This window comes from Mustela nigripes, chromosome 10, assembly GCF_022355385.1.
Source record: "Mustela nigripes isolate SB6536 chromosome 10, MUSNIG.SB6536, whole genome shotgun sequence".
Classification (NCBI taxonomy): domain Eukaryota; kingdom Metazoa; phylum Chordata; class Mammalia; order Carnivora; family Mustelidae; genus Mustela; species Mustela nigripes.
In genome coordinates, this window is record NC_081566.1 from 52,185,900 (window position 1) to 52,205,368 (window position 19,469).

Consider the following 19,469-nt stretch of genomic DNA (forward strand, 5'->3'; position numbering starts at 1 on the left):
TTGCTATGGCTTGCGTGGGAGAGTATCTATGCTGCTCCAACTATCAGAGTGATCAAAGACATTAAGAGCATGGACTCTGTCACCATTTGGATGGAGTTAGAGCCCTTTCTTAGCCACAGTGGCAAGAATTCACAGGCAAATCTCTCAGCTTCCCTTGCATTTAGGTGTCGACATATAGCTGAGTTCTAGTTCAGTGAAATGTTAATTAAAATATTTGCTATTCCTAGACCTGGCAAATAAAAAAAGAACTCAGACACATGTTACTCCATGCTCTTTTCCCCTTCTGGATGCAGAAACAGGTACAACTCCCAGGTGCCCACGGAATTTGGCAGTTCAACAGGTAGCTCATAACTAGGAAAGAGAGCTGCCTACAGTTTGGCTCATATCTCAGTGCTATTATGTAAGAAAAAGTAAACCCCTGTTGTATTTGAGTCTTTACTAATTTGGGGGTTTCATTTATAATAGCAATTAATGTTACCGGAAGTAAGGCAGCCACTTGCTACTTATGTGATCTGGGGATGGTTTCTCACTTTTGTGAGAAATGCCTCCATTTCCTCATCTCGAAATTGGAGAGACTAGTACTTACACCATAGGGTTGATGCAAAGTTTAACTGTGTTATAAATGTGCGGATGTATACAAGGTACATAAAGCACTGCTTCGCAAATAGTGAACACAGAATGTTGTTTACTTTTTGCTGTCGTCGTATCGTCTCCTGACTCTTGTGTACGTATTTTAGCCAGTAAGCAATGTCTAGGAGACACGTGACCAGACTGGATTCCTTGACTGGACTTCAGTTATCTTTAGAACACTAACTTCTTAAAGCTACAATTCACGGGGACTTTTTTTTTTTTTTTTTTTAAGATCTTATCTATTTGACAGAGAATACAAGTAGGCAGAGAGGCAGGCTGAGAGAGAGGATGGGAAGCAGGCTCCCTGCCAAGCAGAGAGCCCGACGCAGGGCTTGATCCCAGGACTCTGGGATCATGACCTGAGCCAAAGGCATAGGCTTTAACCCACTGAGCCACCCAGGTGCCCCCATGAGGAAATTTTTTGGAAGGACTATGTGTCTCCACTGAACTCTTGTGCATCATATGATTCAATGCATCATTCATTTTAAAAGACCTTGGCAAGTTACTTTTTGGTTTTGTTTCTTGGTTTTACCGGGCAAAGTCAACTCTCTTGCTACCTTACACTGAAGATCCAGCAGTCCTGTGCCATGTATTGGAGGAAATCATTAAATTGGAGGGGGAGGGTCAATGAAAGTGTCCTAATTGAAACCTAATTCTGTTCTCTATAGGGCAACTATTGATCATCACGATTTTCTGGGCAATTGATGCAGATCAATAAATCACATGGGACTATCAAATAGTTTGACAGTATGTATATTAATATCTTCCTCTAAATATGTCCTTCTGGGTTGGATTAAAAAAGAACGCATAGATGGGGGAGTCTGGTGGTGGGTATTAAGGAGGGCATGTATTGCATGGAGCACTGGGTGTGGTATAGAAACAATCAATCTTGGAACACTGAAAAAATAAGATTAAATTAAAAAAAAAAAGAATGCATAGGTGGATATAGTGTGGATCCAGATGGGAGATTTATAATTTTATAGAATAGTAAATGCCTTAGAAACACACTTGATGGTTGTCCAAAGATAAAATGAAAAACTAGAAATCAGGTATTTTCTGGCTCAAAAAAGGAGAAAAATCTTTCCCATACTGGGAATACTAAAATTTAGTTGTGAATAATATAATTAAGCATTTCTTATGTACTTAAGGGTTATGAAAATACTGAGAGTCTGGTATTGTTAAGGCACAAGATTCAGGATTGAATCCTGGATCTAGGATTCAATCCTAGGACTGGTACCTTTTAAAATTGTTTTGATTGATTAGTCTTGTTCTTGAAGTGTTCTTCTTAGCAATTTTCATCAGAACTTTACATAGAAGAGAAGGTGTACAAAGATACAGTATTTAACAATAACAGTATAATAAATAACTATTACTGATATTATGGGTAACACTTTGATAGTTTTGTTTAAAAAGAAGAAATTATAGAAAAACAACAGGAAATTCATAGTTCATCTGCATCAAGATATAATGATGTCCTGAAATAATGCCCAGAGAAGGGCTGGAGCTCCAACATTTGCAGGTTACACAAGCAGATTTACCCTGAAGCTGATGAAGCTTGAATTTCAGGCTTTGCTTACATGAGCTCCCTTCAAGGTAAGCACAGTTACATATTTTTATAAAATTAACAAATGTATAATGTTTAAGTACAATTTATTGTGGCCTCTGTCTCTTGCCCCTTAATCTTGCTTTCTGTCTTAGGTATCCTTGTATTGATTAAAATAGGAGAGTGATTATGTATATTTTTGAAATCAAACTAAGAGGAAGTTGATTTGGGGAAATACTAAGTCCAGGTTCAGTAGCTACGTTTATATGACTTCTGTCACTTCTATAAAATGTCATTAAGGTTTGAAGAGGTCATTTTAACTGCAATTTGGGAAAATAAGGAATGTGAGAAATTACAGACTCCTAAGTTGGATACATGTAAAGGGATGCTTTAAAGAAAGAGAAAGATCAGACAGAAAAATTAATGGAATATGAAACAAAAGTTGTAAAACTGAACAACAGAGTCACTTGAAATAGTCTGCCATCGAGAAGAGAATTATAACAAAAGAAATTTTAAATTATAACAAAGGTAGTAAACTATTAAAAGAAAATGACAGATCTAAGATTGAAGTATAAATTATTACAAATTATGAAGATAGGTAACTCATAAATATATTGGAAAAATTTATACTTTTGCTGATGTGTAGATAAAATAGTGACATCATGATAACGTACGACTCAAATTCAATCATATAATAAAGATATCCATGAAAAACTGGTTAATGATATTGTCAGTTCAACAAATATTTAAGATGAGTCACTGCAAATCACCTTAAGACAAGAAAACTTAAAATGTAAATCTTATAAAGATCCTTGGTAGATATTTCTCCAAATTTGACAGTAATCCTAAATATTTACATAAAATCACAATAATAAATATTGAAGCTTAAAGCCACTTTCCAAAACTTGAAATAATTAAAAATGTTTTAATTAACCACATGACAGGAATAATGAGTTGTCTTTCTAGAGCTACATGGTACAAAACCATTGTCCCATGAAGCAGTCATCAAAGACGTAAGTTAAATGTGTCAGGAGGAGAAAAGAGGGATGTCAGAAGTTATAGAATCCAAACAGAACTATTTTTATATTGGTGGAATTTGCTAGATTTCCTTTCTTTGATTTGTAATTTTTATAATTTAGTGTCTCCTTCTAAGTAAATATTATTTTTATATTTTGTCTTATCTTAATCATTTCATTTTCTTTCCTTAAAAAGGTACCAAATTGAATAACTTTCAGGCACCCCAAAATCTTTATCTGACTACCATGTGATCTTGGACACTGTCTAATCTCTATGCTTCAGTTTCCTCATTTTTAAAATATAAACAATAATAGTATCTATCTAGTAAGATAGTTATAAGGATTAATAGAAAAAAAGAGACTAATAATGTATAAAACATTGGGTATAGTACCAGGCTGATAGTAAGTACTCCATCAATGATAATGATTATTCTTACAATTAGTGTTAATTTACAGGGTCCCTGGGTGGCTCAGTTATTAAGCGTCTGCCTTTAGCTCAGTTCATGGATCTGGGATCTAGCCCTGTATCCGGCTCCCCACTCAGTGAGGAGCCTGCTTCTCCTTCTCCCTCTGCCTGCTGTTCCCCCCACTTGTGCCCATGCTCTCTCCGTCAAATAAATAAATAAATAAAAACTTTTTAAAAATAGTGTTAAATTGATAGCCAAAAAAGAATAACAGAGCAAAATAAATGACATAGTGTCATCAGTAATAATTTTGCATATTGTTTGTGTTTGCTAGGAAATATTCTCTTGATCCAGAACCAATGCATTCATGTGTGGTTTTGTTTTTGTTTACAGTGGATATGACACTTTTCAAGAGGAAAGCATTTCAATCCCTTTTACTTAAATGCATCATGTGAACATAGAAAATGTGAATTTACATTTTTTTGTGATATAATATGTACTTAAATTTTGCATTCGAGATAATTAACATGAGCTTTAACTCCTTATTTGCTTTATATCTAGGGCAAGATTTTCAACCTCCCTGTTTCTCAGATTCTCCACCCTGAAAGGTAGATAAGAGCTCTTTACCTGGAAGGCGGCTATATGCCATGCCCTCTTCTTCTCCACCACAGCATTCTAAATCTTTGCTCACAATCTGTCCACCACAGCACTGCTGGCCATAGCCATCATGAAGCCTCCCAGCACAGCAAATCTGGTTTCCTGAGGAGGAGTAAGGCATTTTGCCACAGCAGGAGTCACCGATGCCAGTGGAAACCCGATTGTGCTGTTCATCTGGACAACATACTTCACCTGTCAATTTAGGACAATAACAATCATTGCATAGTTAAAAAAATATGCTTTGACTCACAATGAAATTTTATCAGTCATATTGCAGATGCCAACTGGTTGATGGAACTATTAGAAAGAATGCTGTCATTTTGGAGTTGCAAAATTTCAATACGACTTAAAAATTTTTGTATTAAAGAGGTATAAACATGTATCTACTCATATACACAGGTGGTAACTTAGAAGTAACGCTATGCTGCCTATTTCCTCTCTCACCCCTAAGAAATGTGTACATTAGGTCTGGTAACGTGATTAAGTAACATTACAAAAAAGTTTGTCCACAAATACTTTTCTATCTATGTCATGTATTTTTCTGGAAAGTGGAGTGGATTCAGAAATTAACCTAAAAGTTGGATTCCCTAGATTATGTTTTTTTAACCAATTTATAATCATTTAAGCAAACAAAATACTTTCAATGTGAAGATCAATTAAAAGAGAGGAGATAAAAATACTATATTCAAGTCAGCACATCAGTACTTTGCTGGGCTGTGGAAGACACTGAATTTCACTAATGTAGTTGCACCCACATGCTCCCTTTGCATGATATTCCAGGAAACTTGAAAAAAGAATAAGATAGTCTTTTGCCTAGTGCCATGGTACCAAAGTTTAAATTTTATAAATGTCAATAGGCAGCATTTGTGGGGGTAGGAAGATGCTCTAAAAGACAGAACAACTCCAAAGGACAAAAAAAATAATTTTTCATCTTTTAAGGATACCTTGGAAAGGACTACTAACAACTTGGTGGATCTAAAATTAAAACTGTATTGCTCCTCTCTAGCTCATGACCTAACTCTCAGTTGACCTCCTTTCTGAACCCTTGGACCCTGACTCTCTCTTCCCTCTTGCCTAACTCTTCTTTTTTTGTGTCTTCAACAGATCCTCCTCTCTTCACTTCACCCTTTAAAATATATCTTTCTCCCTGGACAATATTCCCTCATTTTATCTTATAAGGTCTATAAGTATATTGGCCAGCCTCTGGAAGGTCTTAAAGCTCTAAACCATGATCCAGATAAGATTTACATAATCTAGTTAATGACATGCCAAACCTTAATAAAAGGAAGACTCAAATTCACTAAAATAATTAGGATTCCCTTAAGAATTTATGGTCCTGGACTTCCTGATCTTTATCAAATAGTTTATCTATGTTTGAGGTCGAAATATTCTAAAGCTTGGTTAGTAAAAACAAGATGACTTGCTTACCAAAATGATATTAAAAATATGGGGTAATATTTATCTATGGATACATATGTAAAGAACATAAAAAAAATAGGAACAAGAATGCCTAGCAGGTATCCTTGAAGTCTTTCTTATCCATATTCATTGGTCAAAAATCCATTCTAGTAGATGAAATGTACAAATTACTAGAAATACACAACCTAAAAGACTGAATCATGAAGAAATAGAAATTTGGAATAGACCTATAACTATTAACAAGATTGAATCACTTATTAGAAATCTCCCAACAAAGAAAAACTCTAGACCAGATGGTTTCACTGGTGAATTTTACCAAACATTTAAAGAATTGATATTAATCCTTCTCAAACTCTTCTAAGAAACTGAAGAGGAGTAAATACATCCTAACAAAATTTATGAGGTCAGCTTTGCCCTGATGCCAAAACCAGACAAGATAATTTAAGAAAGAACAAAGCAAAAACTACAGACCAATATCCCTTATGAAAATTGATGTAAAAATCCTAACAAAATGCTGGCAAACTGAATTAAAGAGCATATTTACTTATTTATTTATTTATTAAAGATTTTATTTATTTATTTGACACAGAGAGAGAGATCACAAGTAGGCAGAGAGGCAGGCAGAGAGAGAGGAGGAAGCAGGCTCCCCACTGAGCAGAGAGCCCGATGCGGGGCTCGATCCCAGGACCCTGAGATCATGACCTGAGCCGAAGGCAGAGGCTTTAACCCGCTGAGCCACCCAGGTGCCCCTAAAGAGCATATTTAAATGATTATCCAACATAACCAAGTGGGATTTATTCCTGAAAAGAATGCAAAGATGGTTCAGTACATGAAAGTCAGTGTGATATACCATATTAACAGAATGAATAAAGAAAAACACAAGATTACCTCAAATGACATAGAAAAAACACTTGACAAAATTCAACACTATTCTATTATAAAAACATTAAATAAACCAGGAATAGAAGGAAACTACCACAACACAAAACAGAGCATATATGAAAAACCCACAGCTAACATTATAATCAACAGTGAAAGTTTTTCTCTTAAGATCAGGAAGACAAGGCTGTCAGCTTTTGCCACTTCTATTCAACATAATATTGGGACTTATAACCAGAGCAATTAGACAAGAAAAAGAAATTAGGAACATCCCAACCAAAAAGGAAGGAGTAAAATTATCTCTGTTTATAGCAATGCAATTTTATATGTAGAAAACCCTAAAGATTCCACAAGAAACCTGTTAAGACTAATAAAAGAATTCAACAAAATTGCAGGATACAAAACCAACACATAAAAATTAGTGTTTCTATACACAAAACCTGAACAATCTGAAGAGGAAATTATTTTTAAAAAAATAATTCCATTTACAATAGTTTAAAAAATACTTAAGAATAAGCTTAACCAAGAAGGTAGAAGACTTGAACACTGAAAACTACAAAAGGTTGATGAAATAAATTAAAAAAGACACAAATAAATTTGACATCCCATGTTCATGGATCAGAAGATGATACTGTTAAGATGTTAATACTACCCAAAGTGATCTACAGATTCAATGCAATCTCTATCAAAATCCCAACAATATTTTTTGCATAAATAGAAAATCTATCCCCAAGTTGCAATGGAATCTCAAGAACCCCAAATAGCCAAAACAATTTTGAAAAAAAAAACAAAGTTGGAGGTCTCACACTTCCTCATTTCAAAACTTACTATAAAGATACAATCAATACTACAAAGATACAATTAATAATCAAAATGGTGTGGTCCTGGTACAAAGACAGACATACAGACTGACGGAACAGAATAGAGAGCCTAGAAATGAAACTACAAAAATAACCAAATAATTTTCAACAAGGGTGTCAAGACCATTCAATGATGAAAGGACTATCTTTTCAGCAAATGGTCCTTGGAAAAATAAATATTCACTTGCAAAAGAATGAAGTTGAATCCTTATCTTATATCATGTACAAAAATTAATTCAACATGGACCAAAGACCTGAATGTAAAGATAAAATTACAAAATTCTTAGAAGAAACATAAGGGGAGATCTTCAAGACATTGGACTTGGCAATAATTTATTGATTATGACATCAAAAGTACAAGGCAACAGAAGAAAAATAGATGTATTGCACCTCATCAAAATTTAAAAGTGTTATGCATCAAAAGACATTAATGACTGTATAAAAAGGCAAACCATAGGAGAAAATATTTGTAAGTTATATAACTGATAAGGGACAAACACCCCAAATTTCCCAAGAATTCCTGTGACTCAGCAATGAAAACACAAACAACCCATTAAAAAAATGGCTAGAAGACTCATACAGATATTCCTCCAAAGAAGATGTACAGATGGCCACTAATCATATGGAAAGATGTTGAATATTTTTAATTATTAAGAAAATGCATACCAAAACGCTATGAGATACTACTTTATAGTCAGAAAGAACAGCTATTATAAAATAAAGAAACAGAAAATAATATGTTACCAAGGAATTAGAGAAGTTGGGTCTTTTGCATATAATAAATTGCACGTTGTTGTGGAGAATATAATATAAGATAGCTTCTGTGAAAAACACTAAGGCAGTTCCTCAAAAAATTTCACACAGAATTTTCTTATGATCCAGGAATTTCACTTCTGAGTATAAAGTTAAAAAAATATATAAGCAAAGCAGGACTAAAACAGGTATTTGTACACCAATGTTCATAGCAGTATTGTTCACAAAAGTCATAAGGTGGAAACAATCCAAATATTCATCAGTAGATGAATGGACAAAGAAAATGTGGTATATCCATACTATGGAATGCTATTCAGTCTGAAAGACAAAAGAAATTCTCATATATTTTAGAATACAGATGAACCCTGAAAACATAGTATGTGTATATGAAGGACACAGAGTAGTCAAATTTATAGAGTCAGAAAATAGAATGGTCATTGTCAGGGGCTAGGGGCTAGGGACAACAGGGAGTTAATGTTTAATGGAAACAGAGTTTCAGTTTGGGAAGATAAAATGTTCTGGAAATGGTGGTGGTGGTGATTGCACAACCATGTGAATATACTCAATGCTGTTGAAATACGCACCTAAAATGGTGAAAATTATAAATTTTGTTATGTATACTTTACTACAATAAAAAAGTCCAGTTCCATAAACAGGGGAAACATAATTCCATGCCTAGTTTCAGAGACCACTTAGCTACCAGAAGGAATACTCTGTTCTCAGTGGAAGTCAAGATTTCAATAATTCCTTGGAAATCAGAAGATAGGATAGTAGACGATGTCTTCTCTCTAAATTAGAAGAACTTGATGAGCACTTGGAAGATACTTTGGCTCACAAAAAAGAAAAAAATGGATCAAATTAATAGATTTCAGATTAAGCAACTAAATAAAGGATGTACAAGGACATATCCATGTCTAGTCTACACAAAGACGAATGTCATTTTCGTAAGGAAAGGGGACACTGGAAGAACATTTGCTCTACTTTAGCTAGAAAGAATTTAAAAAGGAAAAAGACAAACACTGGCTGGCACAAGAACCTCTTTCTGTTAAAGCAGCTGCTCTGGTCAATCCATAACTGCCTTTACCACAAAAAAAGATAACTTTTCATGCAGTGGTAGAAACTGAAGTTTTCATATCTAATTGATATTGGGGTTACACTGTTATAAATTCTACTATGTTTCTATCATTCCTTCCTAGGAATAACCTGTCTCAGAGGTAGACATTTCAAATACATTCCAGACTCTCCCTTTGTCTTTGTCTTCTCTTTAATCAACATACTTTTCTGCTAACTTTGTATTTTTTCCACTTTGGTGCATTTGATGGGAGGAAATTTTTTTTGTTAATGGGATGCTAGGACTAAATGTGTATACACAAACCTATTTCTTGAACTCCCAGCAGAATCCCCAGCCTATAATTTGATGATGGCACAGGCTAACTATCTAATTCCTGATGACTTCATGATCTACATCTCAGACCTTGAATCTGTCTTCAAGAGTCACTGGGGCAAAGAGAGTTTAGATATGGGATTCATAGAAGAGGTTAAACCCTTAAAGGTCTCTATAAATCTATGTCCTTCTTGAAACTGGCTAAAAATTCACTAAAAAACAAATGGTGGTTGTTGAAAAAAATCAGGTCCATTGTACCCACATAACTCCAGAAAAGACTTCTTATTCCCTATTGTAATCCTTATAATATCTCATTCATTCCATCCAAAAAATAAATGACTTGTATACTACTTTGTCCAAGATTTAAGGGCCATTAACAAGATTGTGCTTCCTCACTTCCCATAGTTCCCAACCTAATACCATCCTCTCTCTAGTCCCTGCGACAGTTGCTTAGAGTCATAGATCTATGGGTAGCAGTTTTTCATATACTCTTGCACTCACACTCCCAGTATCTTTTTTTATTCACTTGGGATAATTATGCCCCAAGAGTTTACAGAAATGCCACTTTAATTTTCATAATTATTTTACCATAGCATTAGAGTAATAAGCAGAATATGACCTCCCAGAGATGTCCATGTACTAATCTCTGGAATCTGTGAATATGTTATGTTAATGACCAAAGGGGATTAAAGCAGCATGATGGAATTGAGCTTGATAATGCTATGTGAGAAAGGACTGAGTACTATCGCAAGGCTGGAAGATGGTAGGAGGCCCCTAGTCAAGGAATGTGTGGGCGGCCTCTACGAGGTGGAAAAGGATTCTTTAAGGCAGTCTGGCTTGATACACTGTTTCTGGCCCATTGAGACCCATTTGGAACTTCTGACCATGAGAAATGTAAGGTAATAAAATTGTTTTGTTTTAAGCCACCACGTTTCTGGTAACCTAGGAAACTAATACACTAAAGATACTTGGTTTCCGCTTTAAAACTGCACTCTTACACAATGTGTGGATGATCTTCCGTTATGTTCCTGTGAAAGCTTGACAAATTGATTCTCTGTATTTGTTGACAGTGGTAGCACAGAAATGACATAGTTTCCAAGCATCCGTGTTTTCAGAACAAAGCGCATTTCCTAGGGTCTGGATTTGAAACTGTGAGGTCATGCAAAATAGAAAGTCTCTTTCTCTTTAAAGGTTGGAAGCTATTTGTGACTTCCCTAGTCAAATGCTGAAAGCCAGCTTAGATAAAGGATTGCTTGGTCTCTTAGAATCAACAAGAATCAATGAGGATTCCTGGGCTCATAGGATCTCAATGTCCATTAGACATTTGATTCTTAGCTTTTACGAACTGGTTGCCCTTTAACAGAATTGGATAAAAGTGGACACAACTGAGTCTTTGCTCTAGAATAATTCATAAGAGACTATCTCTTGTCACCTACAGGATGCCTCTTAACCTCATGTACTCTAATGCTCCCCAATTCTTATCAACCTTTCCTTCTATTTGCACACGAAAACTTTGGGGGGTCTAATTCCAGAAATCAGAGACATAAATTTCCCACTAATATTACTTAGTTTAAATAACCTAATGAAGGTCAAACAACTAATAAGTGAAAGAAATGAGATGTGAAGCCAGGCAGTTTGACCCCAAAGTCTGTCATTTTTATCCAATCGTTACTCAGCATCAAACCAGCAAACCCCTATACAGAATTTTCTTTTATTAGAATATGATCATATACATTATTACCTGAAATAACGACCTTAGTCTCTAACTGGGACGTTTTTGCTTGCTTTCTTTAAATAGGAATTTTCAATGTAATTTTAATGGAGATAAATTTTCTTTCTTTCTGCTCTACCAATATGCCAGAAAAGCATATTAAATTACATGTATGAAGTCATTACATTATTATATAATACAGTATCTCTAATGGATCAATCTAATTTTTAATCATATAAATTTCAGTCTCCACTAACAGAGTGACTTGATCTTGTTCCTATGTCTTTCTTTTCCTATTTATAGAATAAAAAAAGAATTCTAAGGCATATGACTTTAACATTTTTTAACATTTTATTTAAAAAATCACCCATTTAAAATTGACCTATTGGGGTGATGCATAATTCTATGAATTTTAACATAAAGATACAATTAGGATACAGATGAGTTTCATCACTCCCCCGAACTCTATACTATTCTTTCAGTCATGCCTCCTCTCATCTGTCACCATTGGCAACCACCGATTTGTTCCCCATCGCCACAGCTTGTCCTTTCACATGTCATATAAATGGAATCTCCCAGGACATAACTTTTGAGCCTGGCTTCTTCCTTTTCCTTTGCCTTTCCTTTCTTTTCTCTTTCTTCTGTTTTTCCTTTCCTTTCCTTTCCTTTCTTTCTTTCAGATTTTATTTATTATTTGACAGAGTGTGAGCACAAGCAGGGGTAGCAGCAGAGGAAGTGGGAGAAGCAGGCTGTCCACTGAGCAGGCAGCCTGATGTCTGGCTTGATCTCAAGGACCCCGGGGTTATGACCTGAGCTGAAGGCAGACACTTAATGGACTGAGCCACCCAGGAGCCCCAAGACTGGCTCCTTTCACTCAGCATAGTATCTTTCTGGTTTTTATTAGTAGTTTGTTCCTTTTGATTCCTGGGTAGTATTCCTTTGTGTGGATACACCACAGTTTGTTCCTTTACCCACTGAGGGACATTTGAGCTATTTCTGGTTTTGGGCAATTATGAGTAGAACTGCTATAAACACTTGTGAGCAGGTTTTGTATAAACACAAGTTTTCATTTCTCTAGGGAAATTACCAAGGAGTGGGTCAGGGTATAATCAGTTTTCTCTGAAGGTATGAAATCCTGGAATGTAGGGGACAGTTGGCTTAGTTGACAGTCTTTAAAAGGATCCTTTCTAAAAAAAGATTTTACTTATTTATTTGTCAGAGAGAGAGAGAGAGCACAAGCAGGGGAGCAGCAGGCAGAGGGAGAAGCAGGGTTTCGCTGAGCAAGGAGCCCAATACAGGACTCCATCCCAGGACATGGGATCATGTGGGATCATGATTTGAGCTAAAAGCAGATGCTTAATAGATTGAGCCATCCAGGCATCCCTTTTCTTTCTTCCTTCCTTCCTTCCTTCCTTCCTCCCTTTCTTTCTTTCTCTCTCTCTCTCTCTCCTTCTTTCCTTCTTTTCTTCCTTCCTTCCTAAGGATTTTACTTATTTATTTGTCAGAGAGAGAGAGAGTGAAAGGATCCTAAAACACGGTATGCATAAGCAGAAGGAAATTCTAATTTTTTCTTCTACTAGAGGCCAAAAAAGGAGGAAAGACCTTATTGTGAGCAGTGAAGTCATTGTACTTGTTACCATCCTCTGGGTAAAAGGATTTTGAAACTTGGTCTCAAATGTGGTTGCATGTTTTTTAAATCTCCACAGCCAGAAATCAGTGTATTTTCTTGGCAAACTTTAACATAACCTACCACATGGTAAAGGGGCAGCATAGTTAGTTAAATATCATTTAGGACAACTGTGGGTTTAGAAGAAACATTGTGTGTGTGTGTGTGTAAACATTGTGTGTGTGTGTGTGCGTGTGTGTCTGTGTCTGTGTGTGTGTGTATGGGAAAATCTATATATTGGGGAAAACCAACATTTTTTAAAGCCAGTTTTTAGGATAACAAATATTAATTAGTTTAGATATTTTCTTATTCAGTCACTGACAGAAGAAAATGCTTTATAAAAAGAGATGTGGATTATATCAATGAGAACCAAAACTTATCCTTTTTCCCTCAAAAAGGTCTATTAGATGTAAGATACAAGGATCAGTCACCTTCTCATTAACCTCTCAAAATGAATCTATTCCACGACAGGCTTGAAAATGTTTTCTCTCTAAAAGCTACCATGCAGTCTTCACAGTTAATTGTTATTCTTATCAAAGAATGACCCACATTAACATTTAGCTTGAGGTCATTAGCATATTTATAAAAAAAAGGGGAGTGGAATAAGCATTCTTTCCTCTGCCACTCTTTGTTGTAGAGTGCTATAAAGGAAAGTTGTGAGAAAAATACGAAGTAAATATTATTAACTAATATTTCAGACTTATCTATAAATATCAAAATGCCTATATCCATCTTAGCCTGGAACTGACAGAGTACTGATTGAATTTTAATTGCATTTAGATACAAGATGGTTTGGGGTCACTATGCTTTCTTTCTTGATGTAAACAGTGTTAAAGTAGTTAACAATGACCATTGGCTGAGGACAGAGGTCACAATATAATCTCTTCATTTAGGTACATTGAGATTAATGATTGCAGCAAAACACTCTCTTTGATTATCCCATGAGATTGCATTTTTTTCCCTTGACACTATGGTAGGCATTCTAATACTGTGATAAATGAACTACTTAAAAGGAATCCAGATATGGACCATGCTCAACAGTTTGGAAGTTACTGAAATGTTTGAGTTTTGAATGAGCATGTGTCATATACAGATCAGGAAGGTTTTGAAAACTCTTGCTTCAAAAATTACTTATTAAAAAGTTTTGTATAATGTCAATAAATGACTTTTGGATTTTCATGGTTTATTTTATCTTCAGGAAAAAAGAGTTAAGATTATTTGAATTTCTTTTCTTTTCTTTTTTATTTTTTTTAAGAAAGAGAGAGACTACAAGGGCAGGGAGGGGCCCAGGAAGAGGGAGAGAGTCTTAAGCAGACTGAAGTGCTGAGCATGATCCCACAACCTTGAGATCATGACCTGAGCCAAAACCAAGTGTCAGATGCTCAACTGACTGAGCCACCCAGGAACCTTGGAATTTTTTTCTTTTAATTAGATTGTTTTCTTAGCTTGAAATCTGACAGTTGTGTTAGGACTGAGAAGGGTGAAATGCAAATCTAAGAGTTAACAGACATGATGAATATAACCAATGATTTTTCATCAATGTTAAGGGACAGAGAATATTTTCTTAGTTTCAACAGTTCACTGCAAATCCTAATATCAAAAATTTTCATGAGACTTGGTAATAAAACCCCTATTATTTAGTTCTATGTTAGAATTAGAGAAAATCCTGGTATGGTCCATTAGTCTAAACAACAGGAAAGAAGACAACAGAACATGCCCATCGCATCTATATAATTATATTTTTCAGGGCAAATTTTTGCAGGGGAAAGAAAATAGGAAATGTAGTAGAAAACTCCCAAAGTGTAAACTATTTTGAGAGAGTAAAGCATTTGGCGGAGTTTGATTAGTTGTTAACACGATAATTTCAGGAGAAAGAAGTTATCCTTTTCTACAAAATCCTTATTTCCAACACCATTGTTTTTTCTTACTTGGAAAATCTAGTCAATTATGAAAGTATATTTTGCAAAAGAATAAGAACAGCATGGCTATAAAGACAGATTTGTCTATTAGTATTAAGGAAAAATTATCAAGATTAGAGAGTCTCTGCCTTGAATAAACTTGCATATATTTAATGACCTCACCTTCCCTTTTTGCTCTAGTATTTTTACAAGAGATTTCACTCTCACATACGTTGGATAAGCATATTTATGCCAAACACAAAGGTACACTGAACAATAACCTGAATTAACTGGATGTTTAACATAAATTCCTAGTTAAATTAGGTATCCTGAAGCATTCAGCTTTTCTCGGACATCTTCTCTTTATCCCATATCTGTTTTCTTTGCTTCTGAAGACACAGGCATTAAACTTAGGTGGTAGAAAAAAAAATCTGTATTGTCAATGGCTTTCTCAGGATAAATAGTAACTGTCAGTGGCAGTAATGAAGAGGTTTAGAAGTCTGAAATAGTCACTTTAAAAACTATGTTAACATATATTAACATATTTTGGTTTCTAAGAAAAAATATTTGACTTTCTCTTTTTCCCCCATTGTTTTGCTTCTTAAAGTCCACAGATGAGTGAAATCTATGGTATTTGTCTCTCTCTGTCTGACTTATTTTGCCTAGCATTATACTCTCTAGCTCTATCCACTGGGTTGCAAATAGCAAGATTTTATTCTAAGTAATAATCCATATACCACATCTTCTTTATCTGTTCATCAGTCAATGGACATATGGGCTCTTTCCATAAATGGCTATAGCTGATAATGCTGTTATAAACATTAGGGTGCACAGATTCTTAACTACAGAAAACAAACTGGAGGGTTTGCTGGAAGGGAGGTCAGGGGGAGCATGGATAAAATGGGTGGTGGGTGTTGTGTGAGTACCGAGTATATACAAGTGATGAATCATTAAATTCTACACCCGAAACTAATATTACACTGTATCTTAACTAACTGGAATTTAAATAAAAACTTGGAAAAAATAAAGTAAATAACAGATTCAAAAAAAAAAAAAAAGAGTAAGTCGAGCTGAGCATGGATTTTGGAAAGGCATGCGCAGATCTACCCTCCAACTCTTCCACTCCCACGTCTCTGAGCCTGCTTTTGTTATCGATCCTTTCTGTATCTGTTTCCTTATTTATACACCTTAGATAAAATACCAATATCCTATAGTTGTGGGAAGTATATAAGGTATCATATGTAAAACCTTTAAATACAGAGCCTGCCAGAGAAATACCAAATGTTATCATCTTTATTCTCAATTTGTATAGTTTCGTGTGGTTGAAATTTGGACAGTGCATATTTGGACACTCAAAACAAGAAAGAAAACGGGAGTGCGAGGAGGGAAAAGTCTCTCTTTGCTGTTCTTCGCAGCAACCTTCTTTCTGCCCCACCACAGACAGTGGACTAGTCTCCGATAAACAGAATTTGTGTTTATAATCCATCCAGGGACAATGCATGATTAGTCCAGAATAGGAATGGAGGAAATGAAGAATGGCTTCATGGGGTGGAACACTTAGAAATTCACAGAATTGATGGTGAAAATGCTTAGCCATGGGAAGAAATAAAGTGAAAAATAAAGGGATTTACCAGGTCTTGATAAAGTTCCTTATGTGGTAGATACCATAAGTCCCTTGTGTTCCTTCTCTTTTAGTACCTACCTAGTCTTGCTTAGATTTCAACAAAGCTGAAAGAAGAAATGATATTTAAAAGCAGGCGGCTGGTTATGTGTTAGTCATTCAATTTTTGTTGAGGAGATGCTTGAAATAGTTGATGGGCATGAGTCATGGATTGGCTTTTTCAGGTTCCCAGACTACTGATGTAAGGGCCAAGGGCAGCCGCCCAAGATGGCCCATTCTGGCATGAAGATTTTTTTAAGCTAAAGGCAATCGAGACCATGAAGGCTGAAGAGAAACTTTTGCCCCTCCCTTAAATACATAGAAGAATCCAAATTGGCTGTCTTTCCCAGAATAGGGATTATTAGGAGAGATAAATTTCATCTGAGTGACCCATCTGTACGGCAGGGCAAACAACTAATTACCAAACATCTGCTTTTCTTCTTGTTGCTCTGTGAATACATTCCTTTCCTCTGATGTCCCAGGTCCCTACCCCCTCCCCCTTAGTTCAGAATGACATATAGACCTCATTTTGCCTGACTGTCCTCACTGTCTTTGGAATTTCATCGTTTGTGTGGATTCCTGGTAGGCACATTATTAAAACTGATTTTCTCCTGTTAATCAGTTCCCTGTCAATTTGGTTTTAGTCCAGCTAGAAGATGCTTGAAGAGGACAGGGATTCTCGCTCTCCAACACTGAGCACACCTGGAAATGATCCTCACCTGGTAGAATTCTGGTATAATACCCAGAGCAGCAGTGATGATCTGGTTGAGCCTCTCGTATTCGGCCGCCACAACAAACCGAAGTTGAATTCAAAATGAATGGGATATATTTCTCTTCACAGCAGTGGTGCCCAGGCTGGGGGTCGTAGAGAACTCCATTACAGCAAACCTGAAGATAGGAATTGGGGTTAAAGAAGTATCAGTTTAATTAAAAGTACTAGACCATCCTATCTCATGTGATACAATTATACTCTAGTTGCCCTTGACCTGAGACCAAATGTAGTATATTAATGATAAAAATTCAAAAGTTTGAAAAATGCATTTTCCCAGTATCGTTTAAATTTTATATATGCTATGATACAATGTAGCTTTTTTAGACTTCAAGCATGTTTTGTGCTCTGTTATCACACTCTATAAATATGAATTCTCTTTTGAATGTCAATGCTCCCAATGTAAAGAGGATTTAGAATTGCAAGTGAAAAATTGCCTTCATATATGTGTTTTTATTTTAATCAGTGTTTAATTTGAAAACACATTTATGGAAACCTCTCTCTCATCGATCTTTGCTTTTTTTTAAATAAATAGCCTTTTCCTTATAATTTATATGATCATTTATTTACAAACCCAATCTTCAGACAAGGCAATCTCAACAGACTCTCACATTTACATATATATATATACATGTACACATACACACACATATATATGACATATATATGTATATGTCATAGGCCACCATATTAAAAAAAGAAATTTATATGGAAATTAATTTTGAAAAGCCCTTTTAATGATGTGTTTTTTTCCAGGAGCTGTAGAAGAAATTATGTGCTTGAACAATCAAATAATTATTTGCATGCTCACTTGAGGTCTGAGAGACTGACATTCTGTATATATAACAAATCAAATGCTAAATAGTTGCTGAAATGTAGCCTCAGAACCTACACTTGGCATAAGTCACGTAAATTAGATAGAAGCTTCCTGTGGCAGGCAAAATCAACCACTATTTAAAGGTGCTTCTCTTTTTCCATTTTGCACATCGCTATTTCTAGCTTGCACCAACTCGTGAATCAAGCTCAGTATAAAGTGGCAGAACGTGGGCTAAGTCTTCAAACACCACTAGTGTAGTACTTCATTCATTTTTCAAAAATTATCAAAGAACAAAGAAACAGCGCTCTTAAATTCAAAGTTTACCCCTGCAGGTAGCCATGCTAAATCAACTGTGATAAATTTCCTTTTCTGTATTTAGTTATTGAAAGACCCGCGGATCCCCTTACCCAAGAATTCAACACTGCCACAGGATGCAAACAGCAAGAGGTTCTTTATTGTTACGCAGGCAGCAAAAGGTTCTTTATTGTTACGCAGGTGCCTGCGGGTGGTCAGCGCGCGCCTGCAGGTGGTCAGCAGCTCCTGCTAGCTGAGCACACCTGGCTGGGGTGGTGCAGGATTTTTATAGACAGGTACAAACAAGTCCCGGATGGGACGGGGCCGATTGGCTGACAATTTGAACATTTGAAAAAAGGCATACTTGGTGTTATAGGATTGGCTTTGGAAGACCCCCTCGCGCAAAGAGAAAGGCGGGAAGGGGAAACAAAGAGGGGAAGTTTGACCTTATTACTCAGCAGAAAGACATCCTGCCTACCTGACTATGCAGCCCCCTGTCTACGTGACCTACGTGACCATGCAGCCCCCTTGCCTATGTGACCATGCCTCGGCTATTAGGAGAAGGTATCTTGTTCAAACAGGAGACAAGTGTCATGCCCTAAAAGCCAAGGGGTTACAGAAAGGCAAAAGAGCAGTTACATTGAATTCAACCCTGGGGGAAGGGTCTTTTCATTGCAAGGGGAGGAGGGGGTACTCTTACACAACAAAAGAGCAGTTAATTAGTTAACGACGGGGGGGGGGGGGGTCCTTTCATTATTAGCAGTGAGGATTCAGAATTAGTCTCATGCCAGAGATAAACTGGGTGACCTTCTCTTTGATGCCATACTCTGTGTGAAAAGTAAATTTGAAATTATGACCCATGTGTAAGACTTAAGCACAAAATTGCCATGTGTTTATTTGGGGATTTAAGGATGCTGGTCATTTTTGCTTTCAGGGGAAAACAATGCTCACCTTCTTCTAGTTTTATGACAGTGACCTAAAATCTTGCTCTTTGTCGTGTGGTCTTAAAGGATTTGTTCAAGTCCAATTCTCATGAAGAGAATTTCTAGACATTGAAGTACATCTAGTCGTTTTCTTCAGTAAGCTTCTCTAGTCCTTATCATTTTCTT

The 19,469-nt window shown here is 35.9% G+C and overlaps 1 protein-coding gene across 1 annotated transcript in view; it reads right to left on the reverse strand.

Moving 5' to 3' along the window:
• Positions 1 to 19,469, reverse strand: part of USH2A (usherin) — a 673,955-nt gene that overhangs the window by 165,991 nt on the left and 488,495 nt on the right. Inside the window, exons 48-49 of the mRNA XM_059413329.1 lie at positions 17,200 to 17,368; positions 4,221 to 4,442 (exon numbers count right to left, since the gene is read on the reverse strand). Of these exons, the coding sequence (XP_059269312.1) occupies positions 4,221 to 4,442; positions 17,200 to 17,368 (391 nt within the window). The remainder of the gene's footprint in view (positions 1 to 4,220; positions 4,443 to 17,199; positions 17,369 to 19,469) is intronic.